The 26948-nt window shown below is 40.0% G+C and overlaps 1 protein-coding gene across 1 annotated transcript in view; it reads right to left on the bottom strand.

The window, feature by feature from the left end:
• Nucleotides 1–26948, bottom strand: part of DNAH12 (dynein axonemal heavy chain 12) — a 166406-nt gene that overhangs the window by 59298 nt on the left and 80160 nt on the right. The window contains exons 37-46 of the mRNA XM_065408714.1: nucleotides 26456–26594; nucleotides 23640–23806; nucleotides 18663–18918; nucleotides 12282–12581; nucleotides 9269–9447; nucleotides 7714–7906; nucleotides 6193–6354; nucleotides 5035–5229; nucleotides 3999–4132; nucleotides 3442–3604 (exon numbers count right to left, since the gene is read on the bottom strand). Coding sequence (XP_065264786.1) covers nucleotides 3442–3604; nucleotides 3999–4132; nucleotides 5035–5229; nucleotides 6193–6354; nucleotides 7714–7906; nucleotides 9269–9447; nucleotides 12282–12581; nucleotides 18663–18918; nucleotides 23640–23806; nucleotides 26456–26594 — 1888 coding nt within the window. The remainder of the gene's footprint in view (nucleotides 1–3441; nucleotides 3605–3998; nucleotides 4133–5034; nucleotides 5230–6192; nucleotides 6355–7713; nucleotides 7907–9268; nucleotides 9448–12281; nucleotides 12582–18662; nucleotides 18919–23639; nucleotides 23807–26455; nucleotides 26595–26948) is intronic.

The raw sequence follows: 26948 nt of genomic DNA on the forward strand, positions 1-26948 counted from the left end.
GTCACCCATTCCTAGCTTCTGGAATAAAGGTACTGGCACAGCACAAAGGTGCTGTTACAACAGTTAGAAGCACATTTGGAGAAACAGAACAGTTTCTAGTAAGAGTTGAAGTTCATCAAGGCTCAGCTCCAAGTTTGTTCATGTTGGTGCTCAATCCAGACAGTAGCACCCTGGTGCATGCTTTCTGCAGATGTTGTAGGGCTCATGGGGGAGAGTAAAGGGGAAGTGGAAAAAGATATAGAGAGATGGAGTTTAGTACTAGAAAGAAATGGCCTGAAAATATGCAGAAATAAAATACAGTATTTGGTCTGTAGATTTGTCTTCCTGCAAGGTAAGCCACTACCAAAGGTACAGAAATCCATGTACACAGGTTCAACAGTACACGATAATGGTCAACTCAGCTACAAACTTATACGCCAAACAGGGAAGGAATGGACTGAGTGGAGAGAAGTGAGTGGAATGATCTGCAACAGGAGAATGCCTTTCAAATTGAAAAATAGGATCTACAAGATAGTAATTAGGCCTGCACTTTTATATGGCTCAGAATGCTGGGCACTGAGGAAGAGACAGGAGTAGATATTGAATACAGTAGAAATGAAAATGTTAAGATGGATGCTCAGAGTTATAAAGATGGATCATGTTCAGAACAAATGAATTAGGGGAAGTGTGAAGATGGTACCAACTATAGAAAAGCTGAGGAAATCCAGGATGATTTGGGCACACGAAAAGTAGATAGGAAGAATATAAAGGAAACAGGGTGTTAAACTCAGAAAGTGGAGGGTAAGAGAATGGTTGGAAAACCCAAAACTAGATGGATGGATGTTGCACAAAAGGATTTAATTTGCTGCAGAGTTTCTGAGGAACTTCTTCAAGAGAGACTGGAATGAAGAAGGAGGACTTGAAGAGCTGACCACATACAAAAGGAAGTAAGGCTAGTAGATGACGACGACAAAGGTAAGACACAAGATAAAATAAGGAGTGGCACAATGTGCCACTTCTACCACCCATAAAAGAAACTGCAGTGCTCACAATCCATTCCCTCTCCTGCCCCCCAGGATAACAACTAGATGTATAGCTGCACATTTTCAGGCCTCAGATTCAAAGTAAGAGCAATAGGTATCCCTGACAGTATTGTTCAGTCTGTTCCCATTTTCTATTGCATGCCTTGCTGGCTGCTCAAACAGCTGAACAAGCTAAGCCAAGCCTCAGCCTCCCACCCACCATTAAGACTTTCTCCCTTAATTTCACAAACATAGTGAAAAATACAACATGCAGCTATAATCTTAGGCAAGTTTTTTCCTGCAGCTTCCCACCTATTCCACAAACAGCACCACCTTTCTTTCAGACAGCCCAATGTACACTTCACTACCATTCCACAACTACTGACGTAATAGTTAAACAGTTACTTCCTTCTGTCCAAGTGACCTGTGAATGGCTTCATTAACCAGGAAAATAGAGAATAAGCTGGGTCTCTCCCCAGATAGTTGAAACAATCTCCACACCATTAATATCCATAGTGAGCTTGGATGCAAACTGTCCTTCCTCCATTAAGGTAAACTGAACTGCGTTCTGAAAGATCCTGCTACTGTGGACCCTTCCAGACTACCCTATATTTATGTTAATAAGCCTGCCACAGTGATCAACCAGTCCTTGGCGCACCAGACAGAAATACCCCTTTCTGTTTATAAACTCTGAGCTCTGGTACAGGGGGCAAATAATAGGCACACCGGTCCCATCAACTGCTCCAGTACAGTATGGAAACCCGAGCATGCAAAGCCATCAATGTCCTGAGCATTACCAAGCTTTATAACCTGGTGCCCGTGCAACAGTACTTTATGCAAGGAATCGCACATCTGCATAACAATCGCATCAGCAGTCAGTCTCCCTACACCTAATAGGTTGGTTACAGATCAGTAACATTTGTGGGTGGCCAGCTTCCAATGGCATTGGCGACCTGCTTCTCAACAGGTATGGGGCACAGCATGTTGGTATGCTGCCATTGCAACTCTAAGGGTACGTCTACACTTACCTCCCGTTCCGACGGCAGGCAATCGATGTTCTGGGATCGATTTATCGCGTCTTGTCTAGAGGCGATAAATCGATCCCGAATCGACCCCGGAAGTGCTCGCCGTCGACGCCGGTACTCCAGCTCAGCGAGAGGAGTACGCGGCATCGACGGGGGAGCCTGCCTGCCGCGTCTGAACCCGCGGTAAGTTCGGACTAAGGTACTTCGAATTCAGCTACGTTATTAACGTAGCTAAATTTGCGTACCTTAGTCCGAAGTGGGGGGGTAGTGTGGACCAGGCCTGAGGCTACTTCAGCACAGATCTCAAAATAGGCTGCCTTCATCACTGCTGGTCATCCCAGGGTGGAGAACAAGCTGGTTTCCCAAGCCCAGAAATAGCTCCAGTAGTAGCAGTGGCTTGGTGTCATCCTCATCATCCTCCGTCTGCTGCTCCTGAAGCTGCTGCAGCTGGAGGACCCACTGCTGCAGCCACATCATCTGCTTGGTGATGCAGCTGGCGAAGTCTAAAATGAAACCACCCTGCTCAGAGAGCTAAAATGCAGCCCAAACAGCTTCGGAGTATTTGCAGTTGCCAGAATAGTGGAGCGGAGCATTGTTGGTTCCATGCTCACTGACAGCAATCTGAAAATGGTGCTAGCCCACCCAGAAAGAGAGGAAGCATGGGACGGAGAGAGCAGAATCATGGGATTTTTTAAAATTTGAACCCAAGCCCCAGAAGGTCACTGGCTTCCACTATGCATCCCACAATGTACAGCGAGAAAAATCCCTGAATATACACAACTTAACAGCAAAACAAAGGACCAAGGGATACCCTCCAAGAATGCCACACAGTATGCAGCAAGCCCCAACCATCAACCATGTATGTACACAATGATTTAAATTGAAAAAGGGTACAACCATCCCATGTGCACAATATTCGTGCAGTCTGCATGTTGTGCATTATCTGGCACATGTCTACTCACTGTGGACTAAACCCCCTGTGTAGACAAGCCCTGAGATTTCTGCCCAAAATACATCCTGAATTGTGAAAATCTTATAAGAGCTCCTGTTTTCATGCCACTTCTGATATTCTGGCACCAAATCTCACATGAATAGCTATTCTGATGAGGTTTTGGCTACATCTGAGCCAAAACTGAAAAATAAATTCTCTGCTATTTTTAGAGAGAGAAGGTGGGTGAGGTAATATCTTTTATTGGACCAACTTTTGTTGGTGAATGAGACAAGCATTCAAACTACACAGACCACTTTTTAATCCAAAACCAAAACCATAGGGGTTGTTTCAGATGTAGGGATTGGAATCTAGCTCCCACCCTGGAAATTTTAAGGTTTTGATTTGAGGTTCTGCTTTTGGCTTGTCTCTATAGAACTGTTTCTGAGTTCAATTTCTGCCTGTTCTAACATGTGCATCTACTCACCTGAGATTCAGCAAAAGCTAGTTTATCTAGTCCATTAGTATAGCCCTTTTTGGCTTTCATCACAGTATCCCGTTTTTGAGTTAAAAGTTGCTGGAAGGCAGCAATAAGTTCAAGATAAGAAGTAGGAGTTACATAATTATGTCGTCTCAGGGTTTCCAAGAATCTATGGAAAAGAAAGATAATCTTTCTAACTACAATTAATGGAACATAAAAGGGATGGAAAATAAGAAGTGTGACAACTAACAGGAATGATCCATTTGTTTTAAGAATAAAAATGTCACACAAACACGTTCTAAACTTGCACAGTTCTTCAAATTTACAAATTCACAGTACAGAAATTATCAGTAATGATGGTGACTAAACTATCTTACCAAATAATGTAGTCCATCACCTAATTGCCTTAATTGTTAACAAATGTTCTCTAACCTATTATTTTTAATTTTAGATTATTCTTCATTTTACCACTTTTGACAGCATAAAAAGTCTCATCTTATCCTCCTTATACCTTTTTTTTATATAAAATATTACCCCATTTTTTAAAAATATACAAAACTAACTTTTCAGAGAGTGACAAAACAGAAGTATGGAAGTGTTTACAGATGGGCACCACTTCTTGCCGTTCGTTGTCTGTGAGCTGAAGTGTTTCTAAGAATTTATTAGCCACACGTTCAAGGGCATCTTCAGGCCATGGCTGAAAAAAAAGGCAGAGGGAGGACATAAAATGTATGTGTTACCACTCATAATTTGTGCAAAGGCATAATTTTTACATTATGGAACAAGCAATTTCTTTAATGGGTCCAACACAATGTGTCTCAAGAAATGGCTTGCTGGTGGCTAATCAATAGATCTAGCTGTAGTTTAATTGCTGATAACACCATTTGTAAGGATTGTGGCCTTTTATCAATTAAAAGTCATTATACAGGTTTTAGTTCTGCTAAGGAACCTCTATCTTCAGTTTTTCCCAGCAGCACAGGAAAACACTGAACACCATCACAACAGGAAATCTCCCTAACACTTGTCAACCATTCTAAATTGCTTTCACCTTTGCTTCCAACTTGTTGATTCTGTAAACTGGCAGCAGAAATTATGAACATATTACTTTTTCACCCAACTGATTTTGTTAACAAAAACATCTAGGTTAATTATACACTGTTATATTGGTAACAAGATTCAGATGTGAACAACTATTTTAAAATCTTGAATGCCTTGAGACACAGCACATCATATATTATCTGATTAAACAAAACATACAATAATCAGCAAATGAAGGAATAAAGCATCATTAGAGAGCAAGTTGTTGATGACAGAGTAACATTAGGTATAACCATGCTGAAACTGGTCAGTACCTACAATATTTTGCATCTAGACATTCTAATTTTTTAAAAATATTTTTCAGCTTTACATGTAACAGGAAGAAATATCAAATAGTTTCTCAAAAATATGACTGAGGATGACTTGTTATATTTTAAATATTTTGAGAGAGAATGAGCCCTGCTCGTTAGAAGGTAAAAGGGAAACATAATGGGGTATGAAAATACAGGTATTAGAAAACTGAAACCATATTTGTTGAGGCGGCAACATATTTTCACAAACCTGGAACCAGTCAATAGTACAACAGTTGATGAGAGAAGGGAATTGTCTCAGACGATTGCGGAAAGCATCTCCGATTGGGCTGAACGCTACCACAACGTGGAGATTTTCTTTGCAGCGGTTCACAAAGTAGGCAAACAAGGCCAGGGGACTGAGTTCATCGTGTTTACTGCCGGCTTGAGCTATTGCACGAACACCCTAGAGAATAATGGGTGGGATGGGGAAACCATTGATTAATAACCTGTCACTAAATACTGTATTTCAAAATGAGTTAAATCATCCTTTTTTGACATCACATGATCTAAAATGTAGTATAGGTAAAATAAGACAAAATCTGCTAATAAACAGAATAAAATTAGAAAAACAGAACAATAAGCAAATTATATTTGTGGGTGCTACACTAGTATTTATCTGCAACTCTGCCACCACTATTCTAGAAATAATTTCCTGCTGGTTTGACCAATTTAGTATTCTAGATTAGAAACACCAACAATACACATACACCACCAAACGACATCATCCTACCTTTGTTTAAAAGGGATTGAGGTAGGTTAAATGTGACATTCCCCCCGCCCCCCCCCAAGCAAGCCCTAAAACCAAGGAAATGCCTAGTTATGGGACATTTAACCATGCCCTAATGCCCACACAAGAAGCTTCTACTGACAGAGACTGACTACATAGTCCCAGAGAACTTATTTCTTTCTCCAAGTAATAAGAAAAAGTGCAAAACCATCATTACAAGCTCAGCAACATTAGCAAATATTGAGGGTTGGCATATAAGCACAAGTTATGTGTACAGTGTGTTATGTATTTGTGAGGAAAGCATGAGGTCAGAATTAAAGTTTGTACCAGAGGCAGGATGTATCAACCATCCCATTTTATAAACAAGTTAACACAATTTATAAGAAGATCTTGCAAAAACAAGGTTACACAAGATCCAGTAAAAGTCATTAAATGAACTGTACATATCCAAATACACTTTAACAAAGGTATACATTGTTAAATTCTTGATGCAAAAATTCTGCAGTTTTGCTTTAAAATTGTGTTGCTGGGGCAAGTTAACTTACGGTTCCCCTTTTAAATTTACTCTTTATTGTCAAACCACAATGAAAATAAGAGAGATTACATTTTAAGAGAAATATAGCCATTTTATAAGGATACCTCCATAATGTCTTGTTTTTCATCTGCTGCAAAAAGGTTGGGTACTTCTCCAGTATTGAGAACACTGTCAATATCTTCCAAGAAAGCTTCTTCTTTAATCTGTGTGTCTGTGATTATAAACACAGTTTTCAAGCCCTTCATGCCTGCACTCTTCAGAAGGTTCTATAAGAGTCAAAAAATTAACTTTAAGTTGATTGAAAGTACGGTACACTTTAGAACACCCTTCTTGACAATTAAAACCAAAACACATGCATGTTAATTATGGGCGGTGGGTGAAACTTACTGTGGGGGAAGCGAGCTCCTTGTCCTGCCTCTTCCGCCCACAACCCCGCCCACACTCCACCCCTGCTCTGTCCCAGGCCTCACCCCCACCCACCGCTGACTCACCACTCACCTCTTCACCCTCCCAAGATCCCCCCCTGCTCACTTCCTCCCCCACCTGCCGCTCGCCCCCTCGCCTCCCCTGCCAGACCCTTTCCCTGCCCATCATGAGACCCTCACCACCACCTGCTGTGCAGCTGGCTCTCCTCCTCACGCTGCTGCTGCCCCCCCCCCCGCCCCATGAAACCCTCTCTCCTTTTCACCTTAAAGCACTAATAACATTCCCTAAGGGAACTGAACAGGCAACAGGTATAGCTCAATTGCCAGACAGATTCTCCTCTGCGTGGCAGGGAGTTCGGTGTATGCTCTATAGAGAGAGGTGAAAAGCCAGGCTACCTGCACCAACCTGCACAAGCCTAATCTCTCATTTTGAAAAAGTGGTTGTCATTGACAGCCTGCATTAAGGCAGTAGTTTAATCACCTTTCTTACACAAAATTCCCTGCCAGACTCGTTTAAACTGGGTTTGAATAAAATGACTAGATCAAGAAATAAACTCACTGGCTATGTCAGCTCCTCTGTGAGCCAAGGTAGCAGTTACTTCTTCTGGGTACAGAGAATAACTGAGGGGTCGTCATTTGGAAACTATTTTTAACCCCAATAACACATTTTCCTACAATATAAAACCCAGCTGAATGTGGCCAAAGGCTTCCTGGGTGTTGTCAAATGCCTGTTAAATGGCTTCATTACTACTTCAATGGCTCTTTAACATTTGCAGTGATCTCTGCTACTAGGTCTATGGAAGGCTTTTTAACTGTGTAAAGTTACTCAGGGATCCCCGCCGCTCACCTCCTCACCCCCCCCCCCCCGCATCTGCCACTGACTCCTCACTCGCATTCTCACACACATCCACACCCCGCACCCCACGGGTAGGAGAGGTGAGGAGAGATGTGGCCAGCAGCTGTGGGGACATGCAGGGGGGGAAGGGGATGGGGTGGAGGAGAGGAGAGGAGGAAGATTCACCCCAGGCAGCAGCAGCAGCAAGCCATGGGAGCCTCAGGGAAGGGTCAGAGCAGGGAGGAGAAGAGGCGGGAGGGTGGGGGCACCACAGCCTAAGTGTCGGGTGGCAGGGATGGCTGTGCTAGGGGAGGCAACGCTTCCCCTTACCTATTATACCCGCCGCCCATGATGTTAATACTCACCTTCAGATCTTCTCTCCACTCATTCATACCATAGCTCTTAGAGATCTCTGGCTGAAAAATATACATTTTTGCCATGGCTGTAGCCAGACGGGTCAAAGACTGACGTCCACTCCCTCCCATTCCAACCAGTAAGGCATTGCCACCTGACTGCTTCAGAATACGACTTATCCGAGACAAATGTTCCAACACGTACCTGACAATGAAATAGATTAAACATCATGACAAGTGACAAAGTACATTTAGAAATGTTTTATATTTTTCTAAGCTAGTATTTTTACTTTCTGTCAATAAGTCTGGGAAATGAGTAGTCTGCCCAACTTCCTGCCCAGAAGAGTACCTCCAAAGCTCTATATGTAGCCAATAAACCAATCTTTCATAACTGTTGTGACAACTATATACACATCACCAGATCACTAAATATAAGCTTTAGGAATTAGTGGCCTTGGACTGATGGAGATGTCAATCTAAAAGAAGAAATCAACAGATAAGGAAATTTCCCATTCTAAAGCACAGCAGCTCCATTAGTCCTAACTTTTGGGAAATATCAATAGTATGAACAGAATAGGGAAGAATACATGGGAAAGAATATGGGATAGGTCAATGTTTTCCCCCTTCAAAATGTATTTTGTTGCTGATTTTGGGAAACACAGAATTGAGCAATTTCTTTAGAGGGTGGCATCTGGAGATGACTGAATGGAAGTTAGTGCACTGGAGCAGCAAAAAAGCTATTTTCCCATCCTCATCTTTGAACAGTGTGTCAGAAAGGAGAGGAAGAGGAAGGCCCCCAAAAGTAAGAGTCTTGCTTTCAACCTTGGCTGGGAGAGGGGTAAGAATTCCTTCCTAAGGAAGCATAAAACTCATTTAAGAAGATGAAGGGGGACACCATTTAAATTGGTTTCAAAAAAGTTCAATCATCGCAAAGAAAGCAAATTCTGACTTATCCTGAAAAGCCAGTTCAGGATATTTTTCTCTGTGCTTGGTCACTAGGAGACCAGTGGCTTGGTTTGATCAGCCTAGAACCTCACAGGAGGAACTGCAGCTGTGATTAGTAGGGCATGGCTGTGCAGCCCCTCTCAGACTTGGAATCCCTTTCCCTGGTGAAATGAGGGTCCAGAGGCCACAAGCAAAAGTGGTAGAATTCTCCCCTAACAAATAGTTAGAGAGCCACTTCACAGCTAGATCATCATCTGGACTTAGTGCAGCACTTCTAAATTGCTAACATGAGTGCTCCTGCAAAGGGTCCCTGGGAAGAAAAATGTTACTTCGAACAAAAGTTAACTGAAGAAATAAGCAGCGACATGAAAGGAAAAGATCATTGCTCACTCACCTATTCCCTTTCCCCACCAAAAAAGGAAAAATAAAGTCAGTGCATTTGCTTCCCAGTAAAATCATTTGAATTGCCCCCAGCATCTGCCAAGAGGTAATGTAATCAGTGACAGTTTGGTGGAGACAGTGAACGGTAAGAGACAGGTAAAAATTTTGCACTTCTCAAAACTGAATATTATTACCAAGTTGTTTATTGGCTAACGCTGTTAATAATGCCAAGTATGTGCACCTGAAAATTACAAGGTTCATTCTTGTTTTGTGAGTTTGGTTATATTCTTCCAAACACTGCTCCACAACATCACTGAACTGTTGAACACTTGGAATTTCAATATAAAGTCTTTCATCTCCTTCAAGGTCAGGGTTCATGTAATCACCAAATACCAGACTTCTCATGTCTTCTTCAGTTACCTATAGTATAAAATCAGTAAATTACAAAGTGAAATTTAATTGTCATTTTCCTAAGTCAGAACATTTAAAAATAAAGTTAAAACTAGATAAGTATACCTGAAAATAGAAAAGAGGTGCTGAAATACTTTACCTTAGGTAACAGATTAGATTACCTAATTGGGAGTGCTTCTGTTTTGGGGGAGTTATTTTTAGATATATAGGAGTTTGATGTATATGTAAAAAAATTGTTTTTTTCAGGGCTTTCTCTTTATATACTGTAATACGTAATGTATATTATATACATTACTTATTATAGTATCATACACTGTAGTGAGTATTCTCTTTGTAATGTTCCCTAGTGCACTTTCACGTAGTACTGTTTCATACAGCGATACACTGAAGTGCACTAGGGGAGTTTTAGTACTCACCAACAGGGTCTACATGGACTAATTAATGAGCAATACATTAGTACACTTTAGAGATCACACCTCCTAGTCACAATACTGATCTACGTAGACAAGCCCTTTGATACAAGTAACCATTTTTGTTGTTTATTGGATAAACTTTTTTTTTGTATTGTATTGGGGTGTTTATTGATTAAAACAAAAAATCAAAATCCCTACTAATAGGTCATGTCCATCTCTAGTAAATGTTTATTTATTTATTCTTGGAACACAATTAATTCAAATACTATTCATGGTCTCATTCACCAACATAATCAAAACTTTCAGGATATAACACAGAGGTATGGGTAGCACCCTTCTTCCCCATCTTAGAAAGTAAGAACTAGAGCCATAAGGTAAGTTCCTTGTCTACACATCAATTAAATGGCAAAAGATAGTGGGAAAAACAAATTATAAAACAAAAATCATCCAAAACACTAGAATGTGATCACGACAAAAAACAGATCGTTCACCTTGAACGGTCCCTTAGAATTTGTATTTACTATGCTAAACAATCTATTCCACCTTATATTTAGCTATGACACTCCAAGTACCTTTCACAGGCCTGAAGAAGAACTCTGTGTAGCTTGAAAGCTTGTCTTTTTCACTAATGGAAGTTGGTCCAAGAAAAAATACTGCCTCATCCCCTTCTTTATATCTAAAGACAGAGACTTTCCCCAGGTAGTAGATCAGGTTTCTAAAAGTCCATGCAAAAATCTTCATCATTGAGTTTCCTCTTGCAGATATCACACTTACCGGCAGATGGACCAAGATCCAGACTAATTTCCTCTTGTTGTAATGGTTGGTAAATTACTTTCAAATTGTTTTTGTCGTCTTACAAATCATGGGCTAAAAAAGAAAAATCTTTGGCCAAGGAGAAGTACCAATGTCTTTCTCACTGCAAGTTTTGATAAAGCTCGGAGAAGAGATGCTGCAGACTGGTAACAATGTTTTAATGTATAAGTTGATCCATCCTAGCTTCTGTGTAACGGGACTTTTTCTTTCCATTTTTAGACTCCTGAATATCTCAAATAAAGAATCTGCCTAAAAGGGCAAGTCCTAAGCAAATAAAACTGCAAGGTTCAAATAATACTTAAATTATGCCAAAATATCCTTTAAGGGACTTTGAATATGGACAAAACTTGGGAGGGAAATATGAAATGCGGAGCCAAGCTTGGGGGTGAATCCTGGGACTAATATGTGTGACAACTGTGCCTTTATGAAAAATAAGGAATTGTTCTTTATGACAGAAAGCAGAGAGATCCCCAACATGTCTGATCAAAGTAATAGCTGCTGAGGCTGCGTATATAGGAACCAATGGAGACCACTGACTGAGTTTTGCCTCCGGTGATCCAATTATATGAGGGACAAGAGGAACTGATCTGCTGAGAGAGAAGCCTGGAGTAAGAGCTCCTGTCTGGGCCACGAGGAAGGTGGGTTGCAGTACCATCGGCCTTATGCCCTATCAAGAGAGGCAGGACTGGAGCTCAGGACAACCCCCAGTCACCCTGTGAGCAGAACAAGAGACAACATTACAATTTCTGCAACAGAGCCTTGAGGAATATTTGGTGTGCATCATGAGGAGCAGGAGCGTTTGTCTTGGATGAAGTAGAAGGAAAACTAAAGAGCTTCAATAAGTTGCAAGAGGAAGCTCTGCTGAGAAGAAAATGGCCTGGTAATTGGTCTGCCTATCAGTGTGAAAACTAAAGATGGAAGACCACTGATGCAGATTTAAGAATAGACAGGAACAGAATTCCATATATATATATTCTATCAATAAATCAACTACACAGACGTTATTATGAATTAATCTCAGTGTGCAAGACCTGTAGCATACAAAGTATACAAAGTCACATAAACTAAAGGTGCATCAGTCAAGCCTTTAAAAGTGACATACTAATCTGGTTATTCAAACTAGTCCAGAAATTTTCACAAGCCACATCACAGTTTTCTTAAATTTTCAAAAAGATTAAAAATAATTAATTTCCTAGAGTGCTGAAATGCCAGGTATCCTCTTCCCATCCCCGTGACAGGCATGCTATATTCATTTGTTTTATTCTGGTTTCCAACATAATTTCCTAGCAAAACACAAAAAATTAAATAATTCAATACTAGGAATGCCCTGAAAGTGAAATAAACATAATTTTTTTTTTAAACTAATGCAGGTAACAAAAAGTACAAACCTTAAGCCTACCTCTTGCCAGCAGGAAAGAAGAGAAAAATCTTTGTTGTAGGTTGTGGGGTTGTGTTTTTTGGTTTTTTTTTTTTTAATCATGCAACATGCTCCACCAGAGATGGGCACCAAGACAGATAAGATAGAACAGAGATAAAATAGCCACTGCTAAAATTCAGACATTGATACAGAAAATAAAAAAAATAAATTGTTTTGTAATGGCAAATGTGATTACTTACAGGTGCGTTCCCTTGTCTTAGATGTGCAAAAACAATGTCAAACGCTTCTTTGAAATGGTCTTTTACTATGTCTCTCATTATTCTGAACAACCAGGCTCTATCAGTGTCATCCACAAGACGGTCATAAAATACTCGAAATACTTCATGCACAAACAGACGAATCATCGTATGCTTGCTTTCAACTGATTCTTTTTGAACAAGTAAGCAGCCTTGGACAACACGTGAAAAGTCACGCAGGTTGAATGTGTAATGTGATTTGGCTGGTGTTGGCAGCAGGTTTTTCATGGCATTCTTATATACCTTAAATATGAAAAAGGCAATGAATAAAAACATTTATTATATTATCAACATGCACCATTTATATCACTTCTCACAAATTATATTTTTCTAATATCATATTTTGCACTGTGAAACAATTCGAAAATATTAAACAAACCTCACAATATCAGATAATATATGGTATGTTCCCTACTGTTGTCTGGAGTGTTTCATCTGTCTTTAGCTCATGCTGTGTGATGAAATGGAGATGTTTGTTAAGAATATTACACACAGTGTAATGAACACTGTCAGCAGGCATCTTTCCCACCTACTCTAAGATATAGATATACATGCCCTGTGTAGAGTCAAAACATTAACCCTATTAACAGACAAATTAACAATAAAAACAATAAAATTTGGTCCTAACTTTCACCCCAGGCCTGGTCCTATGTTCTTAGTTTAGGGTTGCTCAGTTCATCTGCTATAACCTCTCCATCTCAGACCAAAAGCTATCAAGGTAGCCCAACTCCAATGCTTGCAGTCTCTAATTTTACTTAACCCAGGCTTTCTGTCCTGACAGGTGTTGTGTGGCAGGGTGCCACTTTTTGTCCCAAGTGGGATTTTTGTCCATCTCATCACATGCACTGTTGGAGCCCAAATTATTCTTCAAAAAAGGAACAAATAAATTATCCTGTTACACTGGTCTAACAGAAGAGAATATACCAAAAGCCCTTTGAAACAAAAAGAAAGAAAAAAAGAAAATTAAAAGTTAATTCTTGTTCTCTGAAGCTGTATGTCATAACACATTACCATTCTCTTAGAATCCAGGCTCCAAAGGTTCTTATATTGGTGCCCATAGTTAAAAATCCTAAAGTTGCTGGCTTCAGCAGGGGATGGCTTTTGCAGTGGACCATCTTGAGGGTGAGATAGAGCAATTAGCATTCTGAAAGGGGCTCAAAAGAGAGGATCCAAGAGGTTTAGGAGGACAATATTAGGGTCCCATGCTGGAGTAGATTCTCTAGCCTGTGGCTAAGTATGTAATAGGCCTTGAGAAACTTCGATACCATTGGGTGAGAAAAGAGCAAGCATAACTGTACCAGGAGATGACAAGCTGAAACTGCTGCAAGGTGAACCACGATGGACCTGAAGGAAAGGCAGGAATGTTTTTAATGCAATATGTAGCCAAGGATTTTGCAGGACTGCCCATATCAAAAATCTCTTCAATTTCAAGGAGTAATGTTTTTTTCCAAATGGCATTCTACTTTGTATAAGTATTTCTTGCAATGAGCAGTTTCTGACATGGTTACTCAACCAGCTAACATCCAGGCCATCAGATGCAGTGACTTTTGGTCTGGACGATCATCTAACCATGATTCTGAAACATCATGTTTGGACAGTCAGAGAGTGGAATACAAGGTTGAAAAGACATCTGTAACAGATCTGTCAGCTAAAGCTACCATGGCCAGTAAGAAGCTACAAAGATAAGTGTGGTTCTGTCCTGTCTGATCTTGACTATCACCCTGAGAATCAGGGGAATTGGTGGAAAAGCATACAGGAGGCCTCAATTCCATGAGAGAAGGACGGCATCAGGTAATGATCCAGGTGTCATGCCCCCCTTGAGCAAAAGTTGCCCTTGGTGGTTAACAGGTCTATAGTGGGAACTTTCCACTGGTTGAATATCAGCTCTATGATGGACCTCTGCAGAAACCATTCTGCTCGTGATGAATTGTTTGCTTAAGATGTCTGTTTCATTGTTTCTGATTCCAGAGAAGTGAAGAGCTGCCAGGTTATCCTTGGCTCAAGAGTTCCGGAACCTTTGTAGAAGTGGGGGAGCCACTGGCGCTGAAACGGGGGGGGGGGAGCACTATAGGTCCATGCCATCCACTTTGTTTTAACCTGGGTGTAGTCAGGGGGCAGAAGACAGCGCTGCCCTCCCCCCAAACTGAAAACTCTGGGCAGGCACGGACCGGCGTCAGCAGGGGCTGTGCTACGTGGCAGCATTTCCCCCACAAAGTACGCCTATGTTTAAAAGTGGGGGCATGACCCTCCAACTTTTAAAAGTGGGGAGGCCATGGCCTCCCATCCCGCCCCCTGCTTCCAACACTGTTGCCTGGGCTGATGACAACACGTCCGTAACTTGACACCTTCTTGACAGAGAGGTGATGTGCAGGTGACTTCTTGTTTGTATAGGTAGTACACTATAGAGGTGATGTCTATCAAGATTTGCACTGTGGAATTTTGAGGAAGAGGTAGGAATGTCATGCAGGAAACCTTGATAATCTGTGAGCTCCAGGACATCTCACGTCGTCCTGGAACCAGGTCCCCTGCATCTGGAGGTTGTCTAGATAACCCCTAACCTGCTCTTGATACATGTATGATTGTGTCATGGTCAGACGGTGGGGTGGGGGTGAGAAAGGTACCCCTCTACATATGGTCTTGGGGCTAGCCACCAATTCAGCTCTGAGATGATATGAGGTGTAACCACAACTTTCTTGTTCATCTAGTGTCCCAACAGGGAATGGACAGACCTTAGATTTGTAGAGGCCACAGGTGAAGTCTGGCAAGCAGCGTCACACATGTGCATGCAGACATGTGACCTAGCAGACCAAGACAAGTCCATACTATCATGGCCAGATTTTATCTTAATCCATTCAGTATTGATTGCAGGGACAAGAACCTGTCCTCAAGAAGATATGGTTTTGCCAACTAGTCTTGGGGTGAGAGATGATTTTTCATAGTTCACCAGGAGGTGTAGTTGGACAAACGAGGAGAGGAGACTAGCTGTTACCATCTTTTGCTAGGATCTGTCACTGATCAGCCAGTTGTCTCAATATGAGTAGACATGCAGGCCTTTCATCTTTATGTGTGCCCCCTACCATTTCTAGGAGTTTTGTGAAGACTGTTGGGGCCATAGAGATTGATAATGGTTGAGCCTTACTGTGAACAGTTGGGCCTTACTTCCTGGGGACCAAGTGAATAGCTGTGTGGAAATACCTGGCCTGTAAATTGACAGCCATGAACCAGCCTTGAGCATGAAGAGAGGGAATGATGGGGGCAAGTGTTACCATCCTGAATCGGAGACAGCGCAAGACGACTCTTTAGGGCCAGGATAGGAAGAAAATCCCTTTTCTTCTTCACAATAAAGAATGATCAGGAATAGAAATCTCTTCTCCAATACATCTGCAGTACCATCTCTATGGCTCCTACAAGAAGCAGTGAGGCCACATCTGTTTGTAGTAAGCTCTCTCAAGAAAAGTCCCTTTAGAAGGATGGGGAAAAGGAGTGGATAGAGGGCAGGGATTGGAATTGGATTGGGTAAACATTGGTGATGATCTCTAGCACTCATGTGTTGGATGCGTGGCAGATCAAGCTCAGTTGTAGAGAGCAATGTAGCTTACAAAGATTACCTTCTACTCTGGACTGGCTCTGGTGTGGCTCCTGACAGTCCTGACAAATCTGCTGTCCTGAAGCAGGTGCAGAGTGTGTTACAGAGGAGGAGAAAGAATGGTGCCTCTTAGTGACCCATGGCTTCTTCCTGAAGAGATAGCAGGGTTGCCTGGGCTGGTACAACATAGTTCCCTGCCTCATCCAAGGCTAATATTGGAAAGGTTTATGATAAGAGACCGTTGTGTACCTCCCCAAGGAGCACAGAGTGGCTCTCAAATCATTCAGGAAATGTAAAGCACTATCCATGTATTCACTAAATAGCTCCATCCACTGAAGAGCAGGTGTTCTATTATGACTTGCACCTCCTTGGGGATGCCTGAAGCCAGTAACCATAAGGCTTTTTGCATCATTATGGCTGTAGCCATGGATCTGCCCTTCATGTCCAAGGTAAACATGGCTGCCTGGAGAGTGGGCTTAGGCATTAATTAGCCACCCCGTCTGTGTCCTTAAGCTCTTTCTTACTATCTTGTGGAAGCTTAGCTAAGAATAGTGACTATATCCCATTTTAAAAAGTTGTACTCGGCCAGGAGAGCTTGGTAACTAGAAATACAAAGTTGCAGGGAAGCAGAGGAGTGATCTTTCCTTCCAAAAAGGTCCCATTTTTTCAGACCTTTCTCCTTTGTGGACTAGATTTTACCTGGACCACAGAGACAACTAATTAACTAATGGGGTGACAGCAAAAATATTCAACCCTCTTCTGTGGGACTTGGTACCATTTCTCAACCCTTTTTGTTGTGGCAGGAATGGTGGTAGCTTTCTGCCACAGATCTTCAGTTGGGTTGTGTATTTATCATTTATCAGGAGGGCAATTCTAGCAGAGTCTAATGCAGTCAGGATGTTGAACAATTTATGAGGCTTCTCCTGTATCACCAAAGTCTTGATATCCAACATATCTGCTATCCTCAACAACAGCTCTTGGAAAGCTTTGAAATCAGCCCGGGTTGGTACTAGAGCTACCACTTTGTCTGGTGGTGATGACGAGAAAAGTCTTCTGGAGGTGAGGGAGCATAGCATCTTTCTCCTGGTCCCATATGACTGCACCGGATACTCTGTTCTGCCAGGTGTCAGTGGTCTGGCCAGGAATGTTGTCTGAGAATTTGATCTCCTCCATTTCCTGGAGTGAGATGGGGACCATCTTCTGGAAGCTTGAGACAATGGTCCCCAATACACCTAAAAGGGCCATGGTGGCATACCATAAGGGCATGACTGGCTCACATGGTGTCCACTGCTAGTCATAGTGAGGCTGTGACTCAGCTCTAAAAGAAAAGCCGCCAGGTCTCTCCAGTGGGTTACCTGCTGACCTCAAGGGGGATGATTCTCAACTTCAGGTTTGTGAGAATGTGTGGCCCAGCAACGGGGAAGATGAATACACTTCCTCCAAGGGCACTGCCAAGGCAACATTGATCTCAGTACTGGAGTCTGTTCTGGTGTCAGCAGTGGTCTCGATGCAGTGGGTCATCCTTGGAATAGGTGTGGATATCTGCCAGTACCATGGGTGACTCTACTGATGGAGTTGGTGTCACTGCCTGCATGGTCATCGGAGTCGATGCTCAGGCATGCTTTGTTGATATTACAAGTATAGCCAATTCCATGCCATCAGCTCCCATTTTTTTGTTTGAAGCTTAGTAGTCTAGGTTTGCTTAGGTGTCTCCTTGTGTGATCATACAGAGCTGTGCCTGGAATCTCAGCTTCTGTGCTCAGAACATCCTTTCAGCACTGGCCTTCAGTGCCAGAGGTGTCAGTGCCAGGATTCTTGATAACAACTTTTTTTTTTTTTGGACACTGAGGGTTTATCAGCGCCAGCTTTCAGTGTTGCACTCCTGCTGCAGGGGGCACTCATGGATGTTGATTTCTTCAGTATCTCATCAGAATTGGTACTCATTTCTCCATTGATTATTCCAGCAAATGGAGCTTAAGATAAGCATCCTGTGACTTGTATGCATTTGAGGAAAAGGTGCAGCGTACCTAGCCTTGATCTGGTATGTGGCTTTCACCCAAGCAGAACAGGCATCTACTAAGACCATCAGTAAGCAGGATCAGGCCATCACGTAATGGGCAAGGCTTAAAACTCAAAGGTTTGGAGTTCATCATGACACAGGAGCAGACAGCATTTAGCCATGCTGTATCGACGGGGAATCTCTCTTTTTTAAGTTCCAAATTTAACTAATTAGGGTGTCTGATGCAATTTCCTGCTAGGAAAGGAAGATGATTGTCCAGTAAAGCAGAATGAGTAGAAGAATTAGCCAATACTAAGGAGTAGCAGATTGGACATTGCTAGAGTCCATCATGCCTCCACATGCAATAAGAGGAAATTGAGGGACAGCTGCGGCCACTCTGCCCTTATGCCCTTGCACGGGAGCACAAACAGGCACTACATGGAGATGCAGACCCAAAGGACACTGCTATTGAAAAGACTCCAATCTTGCAGATATGAAGTGCATGTGTACCAATATTGGTATCCACACTGACACACAAGTTTCTAGCAAAATAAAGCTTTACCCATAAAAATAAGTTAACTTCATATAAATAAATACTGTTGAATTGTCTATACTTTGAAAATAGTAATGGGGACTAGATTTCCCAAACTCCAATATCATCAGTTTAATCAATCTGGAACCCATGGAACTTTACCAAGTAGTGGAAAATAGAACTTTCAGGAAGGTATTTGCTTCTTACCTCCATAGTGCCACTGACAATTTGGTTTCCAATTGTGAAGAATTCAGGAGCAAATTCGTTATTCCTAAGGTAGAAAGCTACTATGGTAGAGAAGATACGGACCATAGTTTCATCACTAAAGGAGTTAATGGTGCAAATGTTGAAGTGTCGCAGAAAACGAGATGTAACAGCATTCCTCCCACCTCCTGGAGGTCCCATAGCAGCTATCAACTGTATGTCAACCAGTGTAATTTTATTTGTGTCCTTTAAGTCATACCTCCAAAACAAATTACAATGTGATATTTAGACAATTACAGATATAACAAAGCAGTCCTAATGCAGGTAGTCTGATACATCTGCACTACAGAATTTTTTAGATATGATACCTTAGGCCCCAATTCTACAAAGCCATGCACATGGACCTTTGAGTTGACTTCAGTGGAGCGTCACGTGGGGTCAAGGACACACATACATGTTTTGCTTTGAAGCACAGAGGCCCAAATCATTAGTTTTAATCTGGGATTCACAATTCCATCCCACAGTTTTGTGTGACAACAACTAATACATAGATTGTAAGCTCTCAGGGACTGGGACCATTTTTTTGTTCTGTGTTTATACAGACCTATCACAATAGAGTCCTGGTCCATGATTAGGGCTTCTAGATGCTCTGATAACACAAATAAATAATAACTAATGACAATGTCAATTGGAGGGTTATACTTCCGATATCCAAGAGCAACAGATATCTGCAGCCATGAAAATGCTGGGGGACTTGGGTTCTTCCTTTCGCTGTACTCCCTAAACTGTAAGTTTTTTTTTTAATTTAAAAACATATATTTCTAGGCCTCCTGGTTGGAAAGTTAGTCTTCATACACTAAAGGGCACTTTTATTTTCTCAATCAGGCAGACTGAAATAATACATCACCCTAGAAGTGTGAACTTTGCCTACATCTGTTATTTATACAATGCCTATTTGTCTATGCTGTAATTGAGTTGAAGGGTACCTCAATGAGTTTACACTCTTATTTTATCTTGAAAGAACATTAACTTCAAAGCTTATGTTGGAGCATTGAAATACTTTGACCAATATGTAGTAGTTTAACCATGTGAATTTAAATACATTGTTTTGCAGTATACATGATGACATCTTTAACCAACAAATTAGTATAGAAACATACACATTAGATATTAATCAAATAATTATTTATAAATTCATGGTCCTTAAAGATCTACTAATTTTCTTTATTTACTTTCTTCAAAATTTATGATCCAAACCAGTTATAATGTAAGTGGATTTGTTAAACATTTAAAATTAATGCTCTGAAAAGGAAACAAAAAAGTATCTCTGAACTTTCTTTCCAAAGTTCCAAAATTTTCCATGCCTTATATTTGTACAGAATTAAAAGAATGGGAGGAGATTAATTTGCAGAGAAAGTCCAGAAACACTATGACGCCAATACACCTCTACCCAGATATAACATTGTCCTCGGGAGCCAAAAAATCTTACTGCGTTATAGGCGAAACCGCGTTATATTGAACTTGCTTTGATCCACCGGAGCATGCAGCCCCGCCCAACCGGAGCGCTGCTTTACCGCGTTATATCCGAATTCGTGTTATATCGGGTCGCGTTATTTCGGGGTAGAGGTGTATTTAAAAAGGGCTCTAGAGGTGATCCCGGCAATTAGAGACCGGTAAGTCTAACATCAGTACCGGGCAAATTAGCTGAAATAATAGTAAAGAATAAAATTGTCAGACACATAGAAGAACATAACTTGTTGGGCAAAAGTCAACATGGTTTCTGTAAGGGGAAATCATGTCTTACTAATCTATTAGAGTTCTTTGAAGGGGTCAACAAACATGTGGACAAGGGGGATCCAGTGGACATAGAGTACTTAGATTTCCAGAAAGCCTTTGACAAGGTCCCTCACCAAAGGCTCTTATGTAAATTAAGTTGTCATGGGGTAAGAGGGAAGATCCTTTCATGGACTGAGAACTGGTTAAAAGACAGGGAACAAAGGGTAGGAATAAATGGTAAATTTTCAGAATGGAGAGCGGTAACTAGTGATGTTCCCCAACGGTCAGTCCTAGGACCAATCCTATTCAACTTATTCATAAATGATCCGGAGAAAGGGGTAAACAGTGAGGTGGCAAAGTTTGCAGATAATACTAAACTGCTCAAGATAGTTAAGACCAAAGCAGACTGTGAAGAACTTCAAAAAGATCTCACAAAATTAAGTGATTGGGCAACAAAATGGCAAATAAAATTTAATGTGGATAAATGTAAAGTAATGCACATCGGAAAAAATAACCCCAACTATACATACAATATGATGGGGGCTAATTTAGCTACAACTAATCAGGAAAGAGATCTTGGAGTCATCATGGATAGTTCTCTGAAGATGTCCACACAGTGTGCAGCGGCAGTCAAAAAAGCAAACAGGATGATAGGCATCATTAAAAAAGGGATAGAGAATAAGACGGAGAATATCTTATTGCCTTTATATAAACCCATGGTACGCCCAAATCTTGAATACTGCATACAGATGTGGTCTCCTCATCTCAAAAAAGATATACTGCCATTAGAAAAAGTTCAGAAAAGGGCAACTAAAATGATTAGGGGTTTGGAACGGGTCCCATATGAGGAAAGATTAAAGAGGCAAGGACTTTTCAGCTTGGAAAAGAGGAGACTAAGGGGGGATATAATAGAGGTATATAAAATCATGAGTGGTGTGGAGAATGTGAATAAGGAAAAGTTTATTTACTTGTTCCCATAATATAAGAACTAGGGGCCACCAAATGAAATTAATGGGCAGCAGGTTTAAAACAAATAAAAGGAAGTTCTTCTTCACACAGCACACAGTCAACCTGTGGAACTCCTTGCCTGAGGAGGTTGTGAAGGCTAGGACTATAACAGGGTTTAAAAGAGAACTAGATAAATTCATGGAGGTTCAGTCCATTAATGGCTATTAGCCAGGATGGGTAAGGAAAGGTGTCCCTAGCCTCTGTTTGTCAGAGGGTGGAGATGGTTGGCAGGAGAGAGATCACTTGATTGTTACCTGTTAGGTTCACTCCCTCTGGGGCACCTGGCATTGGCCACTGTCGATAGACAGGATACTGGGCTGGATGGACCTTTGGTCTGACCCAGTATGGCCGTTCTTATGTTCTTATGTACTAGAAATGAGACAGCTAAGCAAGATAGTAATAGAAGTCTTCAAGCCACTAAAATTAGATATCGTGGGTAGAGCTGGATAAAAAAAAATTGAATTAATTATAAAACTCAGGACTCATGGACAGGCTAAAAAAGGGAAATTGAAGGCAAAATTATTTAGGCAAAAAATAATAGTCTATCGTCTATAAAGTGCCACAGGACTCTTTGTTGCTTTAGGCAAAAAAGTTTTCACTAGCGCTGAGCAAGTAATTTATAACAATTTCTGTTTGTAGAATATTCATGAGCAGATGACTTCTAATTTATTCACTGATATTTTTAAAAGTATTTTATATCTGTGGCTATATTGCAGACAGTATGCTGTAAGTATTCAATACTTGATATTTGCCATCCAAGTTATGTTGCTTCATTATGATTAGTCAATCAGATGAGTCACATCCCAACATCGTTTTCCACAAACATTTGTGTGACATGGACAGTCATTATCAAATATCAGAGGGGTAGCTGTATTAGTCTGTATCCACAAAAACAACGAGGAGACTCCTTGTAGTCATTATCAAAGTTTGATGCATAGGTATTCACCAAAACTGAATTTTAATTTCAAGCACTAAGTTTGCATTAATTCGTTTGGGGAACAAAAATAATCACAAAGGGATCATGTTCATGCTGGAGCAAATTCATTTAAAATTTTGAGCAAATCTTTAAAGATTTTTTGCAATAATTGCCCACCAGTAGCTTTCAAAACACCCCTATTAAATACATCACAAAGAGAGCTGTGCAGAGTGCTAATTTTTAAATTTGCTGGCATGTCTGAAAAAATTGTTGTGTCAAACAAAATGTTTTGCTACACCAGAAATTAAATATTTTGTACAGATATCAAGATTTTTTAAAATAAAATTAAAGGAAATTTCTAAGTGAGAAGTCATTTTGAATTAAAAAAATCAAAACATTTAATTTAGAAACCATTCAGCAAAATTTACACAAATTCATTAAATGTTTTGGTTGTTCTGAATCTGCATTTTTCGCCAAGAAAAGTTTCATCCAAAACATTTTGCACAGCCTCTAGTCACTAGGAGCAACTAACACAGCCATATTTTTAAAAATTTGAGCAAGTCCTTAACAGGAAAGATTAATGGCTATCAGGAGTACAGTCACTAGATCTGTAGCAAGGTTGGACTCAACCTTCAGACCCTCTTTTCAGCCCAGGATGCTCAAATGTTCCAACTATTTTACACTATAAATTTAAGAGAATCCTGGAAGCCATGATTAACTGGCAGATGAAATTTAAGATTAACTGATTTATCAATTGGATTTCAGATAACAGCACAAATCACTGATTTCATTTTCTGAATTGATTAAATGCCATTGCAACTTCAATGGTCACAACCCTATTAGGTCTGGCAGATCACTCTGAAAGAAGGAATGGTGGGGAAAACAAATACAAAAGTAAGACTAAAACTGGAGAGAAAAAAACTAAAAAGTCACAAACAACAACAAAAGAAGAGAAACAATGACATCTGCAGAAATAGGAAAAGAAAGAAAATCTATATTGTGTATAGAAACTCTACTCAATAATGACAAGAAGTCATGGACCTGCTAAAAATAAGCTGAAAATCAATCTCTTAAATTAAAAAAAAAGTCACTTATGAGTGTATGACTAAAAAGCAACATAAGGATTGTTTAAAATGTAAATAATTTTAAAATGACAATGTTGGCTTATAAAAAAATATAAATAGCATTTACTTTTAAGAGAACAATTCTGAAAATTAAATAATGGCGGCAAAATTATCCACTAATTTACTGTAAGCTTTAGATCTGTCTTGAATAGTTACCAAATTCCATGGTCAAAAAACTGTCTTAAAAGTTCAATAGGGGGCTGAGCTCCATATTTCTCCAATGCAGGCATATTCATATCATCTACAAAGATGACACACTTCTTTCCCATAGGAGGGCCAAATACTCCTTTGCGTCTTTTGTCCAGTCTCGCCATAATGATGTTCTAAAAAACAGAATGGGACCATTTAAAGCATTGATTTAATATGCAGCCCAACTATATTACATAATGGAAAATAGTGTACTGAAACACTTCATGGCTTTAATAATTAAGAAAATCAGAATTGGAAAATACAGATATGAATATTAATTTTTTGTAATCCTCTTTGTCTTGTTATTCTACATTTATTTGGTGAGCTTACTGAAATGAAAAAATTATAATCTGTTTTAATTTATTTCTGATTTCAAGTTTGTCTCCCTCCTGATTTCAATGATCCTACTCATCTGCTGAAAGTTGAGCATATGCTTAAATGCTCTACTATGTCAGGGCTCAGCACCTCAGAAGATTGAGCCCTAAAATTTCCCAACCTTAATCTTACAATTTGCTCTTTGTGGGTGAGCATACTGCTACACCCACACAGAACCACAATGGATGTCTACTCATATTTAAATACAGGATCTGGGCCCTAATTTGATGGTGTCAAGGAAACCACTCATGGCAGAGATATAGTACTATCTTGGTGCTCAACAAAGGGAAAATTGGACTGTGGGAAAAAATTCTTTAACAGGAAAAAGAAGAACTATCCACTAACAAAAAATTACTCCAGATTTATGTAGGATTTCAACACACTGCAATTACAAAAAATATTCAATATATTAAGTAACAGAGCAAACATATGGTACAAATTTTTACAAAATTGGTCACCCTCCTTTGTAATTGTACTCACAATTTTCAATCCAAAGAACCCTGATGGGGCCCATTTGCACTGACATCAGGCAGAAAGGTTTGCACAAGCAAATCCCTTTGTGGGATCAAAACCAAAGCATTTGAATAATCAAAAACTGGGTAGCATTTGAGCAAACAGCATTTGGATATATAAATCAAGTACTATAGTTAGATGATTATAGTAACCATTCATTTTGTCTGGTCAAATGTAGATTGCACACATCCTCCTGAGTTTTTACACTTACAAAATGCTTAGATTGAGAAACTATATACATAAAAACTTAGCTATGAAAGCCAGTGAGCAGGTAACATTTTAGTGTATGCTTTGATAGTAGAGCTGTAAATGCTGAAACTTCCAAGTGTTTATTACAATTTTTGGAGTGTGATATCAAAAAAGCAAAGCAAATTTAAACATCAGGTTGTTTTAAAAACTAAAAAAAACCAAAAACATCATCCCCTCTGCCCCCCAATTTCACTAATATGCCATTTAGCCACATCCTCATTCTTAATAATAAGGGTTAGCTTTGTTGAATCATAATAAATCATTTCTGGAACTTTTTTATTACTTTATATTTTTTCCAAAGCCGAGAATTTTTATTTATTTATCTTAGATTTCTAAAATCAAGTCCAGCTTACATCTCTGAACACATACACACAAATGAAAAAAAATACAAAAATTTGTTTGACAAATATCAAATAAACATTAAGAGGCTTAACCCCAATTAAACCAAGCCATATGCTTATCCACTAAGGCAGTGATTCCCAAACTTTAACAACCTGTGAACCCCTTTCACTAAAATGTCAAGTCTCGCGAACCCCCTCCTAGAAATGAAATTTCTAGGGATTTTCTCCTTTGCCTGAGTATAAATTATAAAAGCCGTGATCTTGGAAATACAAAATTTGTTTTCATGACATGCTTATTGCACATGATTTATTATTTATCATTACAGTATTTTTATTACATTATGAAAATGGCAACACTCTTCCAAGATCTCACTTTCATAGCTTGTATCACTTTGAATAAGCCTGTTATAAGACAAGGCTCCTACTTTTCATCAAGGATTATCAGATGTGAAACAGCATGAAGGTATTTAAAAAGCCAACTCAAAGAGTTCCTCCTACACAAGCATTCAGGTCTTGAGCAGTCCAGGCAAACAATTAGGGTAACCAGACAGCAAATGTCAAAAATCGGGATGGGGGTGGGGGGTAATAGGAGCCTATATAAGAAAAAGACCCAAAAATTGGGACTGTTCCTATAAAATCGGGACATCTGGTCACCCTACAAACAAAGCACGTTACAACAAAGCTTAAACTTGTTCTTCATAATAATTTTTAAAACAATACTAGCTGCCTATTTAATTTTTAAAACAGCAAAAAATATCTACCTCCCTTTCCATTTCTTATAGGAGTCTTGAAGTTTAAATCTCCTCAGTGTGATAGGTATGCTTGCTTTGATCTGCTTAGCTCTTGGAAGTCCAGGGGCTGCTGGCCCTGTGCTGCCTGGGGTCCCTAGGGACAGCTCTGTCTGCCATTAGGGAATTTTTTCCCCGAGAACCCCCTGTAACATTTCATGAACCCCCAGGGGTTCACGAACCCCAGTTTGGGAACCACTGCACTAAGGCAACAACCTCAGCGATCAGATGGGCTCTCAACTATGCCCTGAAGATCAGCAAACATAGGCTCTATGAGACCAAAAGGAGATGTGAATTCCAGGGCCGGAGTAAAGTAAATTGAGTCTATGCTGATATTTTGTTTTTAAACAACATTTCATTGACGTTCCAGGAACCATTACTACTATAAAAATATCACAATAAAAGTATATTGAAATGATAGAGCCAAATCTTATCCACTGAACAAATGCCAAGTAAATTTACATCTCTGTCTATATAATCTCATTGTAATTAATGTAAACCAGCTGTTTCTACCAACCTGGATCTGATTGGCACTGGTCCGTGCTGAAAAATTAATGAAGAATGGAAAGTATCTTTCCTTTTCCAAGTTGTTCATTAACTTATCCTTCACATATGCAGATTTTCCAGTACCTGTTGGTCCCACAAAAAGCAATGGTCTTTGCAAAAAAGAATACAAATTTACATTAGTCAATCAAAAGCAAAATAGTAAATAAAACATACACCCAATTAAACTAAAAATGAAATACTGAACACATCTGCTCTACTTGTAAATATGTGTAAACCACTGAAAACACCAATATGTTAAAAATGTGTGTTAAATTTTATTCTTAGTTAGACACTCCTACAACCCCACTGAAATAAAGAATAACTTAAAATTAATGGGGTTGCAGAGGTGTAACTGAAAGTAGAATCAGGCTCGCAAGGTAGAGGGACCTTACTAACAAAGAAATGCATAGTCTGAAATACACTGTATTGTGTCTACACTGTAACCATAATTCAGCTGTTAAAGT

Source organism: Emys orbicularis, chromosome 7 (assembly GCF_028017835.1).
Source record: "Emys orbicularis isolate rEmyOrb1 chromosome 7, rEmyOrb1.hap1, whole genome shotgun sequence".
NCBI classification, from domain to species: Eukaryota; Metazoa; Chordata; order Testudines; family Emydidae; genus Emys; species Emys orbicularis.